At 31.4% G+C, this 3347-nt stretch overlaps 1 protein-coding gene across 1 annotated transcript; it reads left to right on the forward strand.

Moving 5' to 3' along the window:
• The first annotated feature begins 1242 nt into the window (after positions 1-1242).
• Positions 1243-1450, forward strand: LOC133305303 (uncharacterized). The gene has a single exon (XM_061505472.1). It carries the CDS (start codon positions 1247-1249, stop codon positions 1448-1450), a length of 204 nt encoding a protein of 67 aa, XP_061361456.1. The 5' UTR covers positions 1243-1246.
• The last annotated feature ends 1897 nt before the right edge of the window (positions 1451-3347 follow it).

Genomic DNA, 3347 nt, shown 5'->3' on the forward strand with positions numbered 1-3347 from the left:
GATATAAAAAAATTGGCCGAAAGATAACTTTTGGGAGATTTTCACTAAATGATTGCTCTTCATTTATCGCTTCAAGTCCTTCAAGCTTAACCATTACATCAATGCTCCAATTCAACTCAATTGTCCTATAAAACAAGAAAAAATTATTCTCATAAGTCAATGATTCAAACTCTATGCTTTTTAGCTAAATTACTCTAAATTTTTATGCTTTTGACTAGATACAAGAGTGATTTTAGTCCTTAAAAATATGATAAACTTTGGATTTATCATTTGTTCATTTGAAACTTAATCCAAACGGGTTTATTATGACACCAAAAAGCACGAAAAATTAAAACCACTACAAAACATTCATATAATTTTTTTAAAGACAATTTCTAATCACCAAAAGCAATTATAAGAATTTCTTTTTTTCTAAAGTACATATACATATACAACAAATTAATGTACATAATTGAGTCAAAAGCATAAATAATTATCAAGAAATCATTCAATAATAATAAAAATGTCACTGTCCTTAAAATGACACATTGGTATTTGTTTTAGATGGGTCACATAGACTCAATTCATTAGGACGGCCACGGTAATCTATATAAGGTGTTGCACTGCTGCATTTTTAAAGTGAGAATTGTAGACTTTCGTCGTGGAGAATCTCACACTCCCTTGCACAGCACACTTTATACACCATGTGAGTGTGTGTGAGGTGTTCTTGTCTCACACCTAATGTGATCCATAGTGGCAAAATGGTTAAGGCTTGTTCTCTCACATATAATGGAGGCATTGAAATTTGAACTCATTACCTCGTACAAATTATCCAAACCGAATAATTCTTGTGACTCTACTTTGAGTTTAGCTTCATATATTTGTCTCATTTATCACTATTACATTGATTATATATACACCCTATGTGTGAACGTGCTGGACTTGGTAGTAAAAAAAAAAAACACTTTTGTTGATGAAATGTAAAATTAGATAAAAATAACACTTAAAAAAATAAAAATAATATGGAAGGGGAATTTCAATTTTTTCATTTACCATTATTCAACCAAGAATGCAACAACCACAGGATGTGTGTATATAAATATGACATATATAGTCGCGTGTGCTTGCCCTCACCTATACACGATTGAGATAGAGACCCTTCCATCTGAACTGCCCCACAAGCAAGCGGTGCATAACTTGGGTAGTGTCCAACTTAGCCATCGTCAAAACGAAGGGGGGAAAGAGAGCAAGTTGTTGCAGGAGAAAAATGTGGTTCGTGTACGTGTATGACGAGGAAAAGAAGGAATTGGGGAGGCAACAAGCCCCTGGTTCGTGCCCTTACTGTGGAGGGAAAGTTGAATTCATGGATGTTGAGATCCAATCAAGGCTTTGCTTCTTGCCTATGTGCTTCAACATCAAGAGGAAGTACTTTTGTACTCTCTGTGCTAGGCGTTTAGAATTGTATCCCTAGACACATGGGAATTTCCCTCTTCATCTCCATCTCTTCCTCTCTATATACATGTGTGCTCTTCTTCCCTTGTTGGGTTCCTTAATTGGGTGAAGTATTTAATTAGATGAAAACAAGACCTTCATATGTAAATGAAAATCAAAGTGGTCTTAATTTCATTTTTCTCTTTTTTTATATATATAATATAATATTTGATAAGAGATTTGTATGGTAATTGAGATGCTTTGTCATAATAGGTCAATGATTTAATTGGAGATGAAAGGCACTGGAATTTTTTTTTCTTTCTTTCTCTTTTCCTTATTTGTTGCGCCAGTTTGAAGCTAAAGCTTCAATCTTTTTAAGTTTTTTTATCTTTCCCCCAACTTTGGATATCACTTGACCTATACATGCATATCTATTAGATTAATGATGGAGTATTTTTTTTCTTTTTCTTTTCTTTTCTTTTTTTTGCTTATAATTCTCTTCTTCTTTGCTTTTCTGCTTTGCCGTTTTGTCTAAAGCTGAATTATAGTTCAGCTTATAACCGAAACTGTAGGACAGCAAATCCGGAGAGACTTCAACTGAATCTAAAGTGTTGATGGCTTAACAACCATAGTGCATTAGTGCCTCCCTGTTCTTCCTTTCTTTCTTTCTTTTTTTCATTTTCCCCTCCCTTACTTTGTTCCCGTTTTATTTTTTTCTCTGTCGTTTTTGTTTTCCTGTTTTTGATATACATATCCTTATGACTACTGACTACTGGCATAATCGTACATTACAGATTCAATCCTAATTGTCCCTTTTGATTCTTAATACAGCCTTTTGGAGAACAGATAGGGGTTCGGAACTATGATTCTTAAATAATTAATAAATAATAAAATGGTTTTATAATTCTCATTTAACATGAGAATTTGAATTTTCTTACACACCCTTCAATTTCCGTACCAACGTGGGTTCTACACATAATTTTTTCTTACACATGAGTCCCACATGCTTTTTGTCTCTACAACATGAGAATTCAATTCTCATGTTGAATGAGAAATATAAAACCCATAATAAAATAGTCTTAATTATATATATATATATATATATATATATATATATATATATATATATATGAGTCACATTTAATATTTACTTTGCAATTAATTTATAAAAATCAGTTTTTCTTATTTTAAGTTTCATTCATAAAAATACTTGTATTTTAAAATAATTAAAGGATAATATATTAAAACTTTAAAAAAATAATACAAGTTGTTGACATTACAATTAAAGTGCAAGAAACAAGAGCTCCTCAGTCCTAATATAGAATTAATTTGTCAAAAAATAATTGCTCCATGAAATGAGTTATCAACATAAATATACAGTCAACAGAGATAAAGTCACAAAACTTTTGTTGCCTGATAAAAATAAAAATAAAAATTTCGTATAATATATAGATAAATAGATCAAACACAAAAAGTCATAACCAATTATTTTAGAGTGTGTGGTTTGTTCAATGATATATCAGTAATTTTATTCTGCTTAAACATTATTGTGCTTGTCCCCTTTAACGGTAACTCTATCCATGTAAGTAAGTCGTGGCCAAATTAATAAATTAGAATGAGTAGAAATTTAATAAGTACTTAGGATTTAGGAATGATAATCAAAGTAATAATAATAAATCTGATAGCCATTGAATCTGGGATTCAATCTGACGGAGTTGTTGGACGGTACTTGAATATTCAATCTTTAATGGTAGTTCCCAATTTCTTACCGTCCAAAACCTACAAGCACCCTTGTAGTGTCCCCACGTTAAACTAATAAAACTAGTGTTTGCATTAAATTATTCTGGTCTGATTGCAGATTTGCAGGGACCACAACCAAGGAAATTTAATAAGGTTATATACTATGGGCGTTTGTTTTCGATGATAACTTATTTTCC

The sequence above is a fragment of the Gastrolobium bilobum genome, unplaced genomic scaffold (genome assembly GCF_033153095.1).
Source record: "Gastrolobium bilobum isolate Gb01-03AN ecotype WA unplaced genomic scaffold, APGP_CSIRO_Gbil_v1 utg1221, whole genome shotgun sequence".
Taxonomy (NCBI): Eukaryota; Viridiplantae; Streptophyta; class Magnoliopsida; order Fabales; family Fabaceae; genus Gastrolobium; species Gastrolobium bilobum.

Excerpts from the sequence above, each read along its gene's own strand:
- LOC133305303 (XM_061505472.1), top strand. The coding sequence starts at position 1,247 with ATGTGGTTCGTGTACGTGTATGACGAGGAAAAGAAGGAATTGGGGAGG.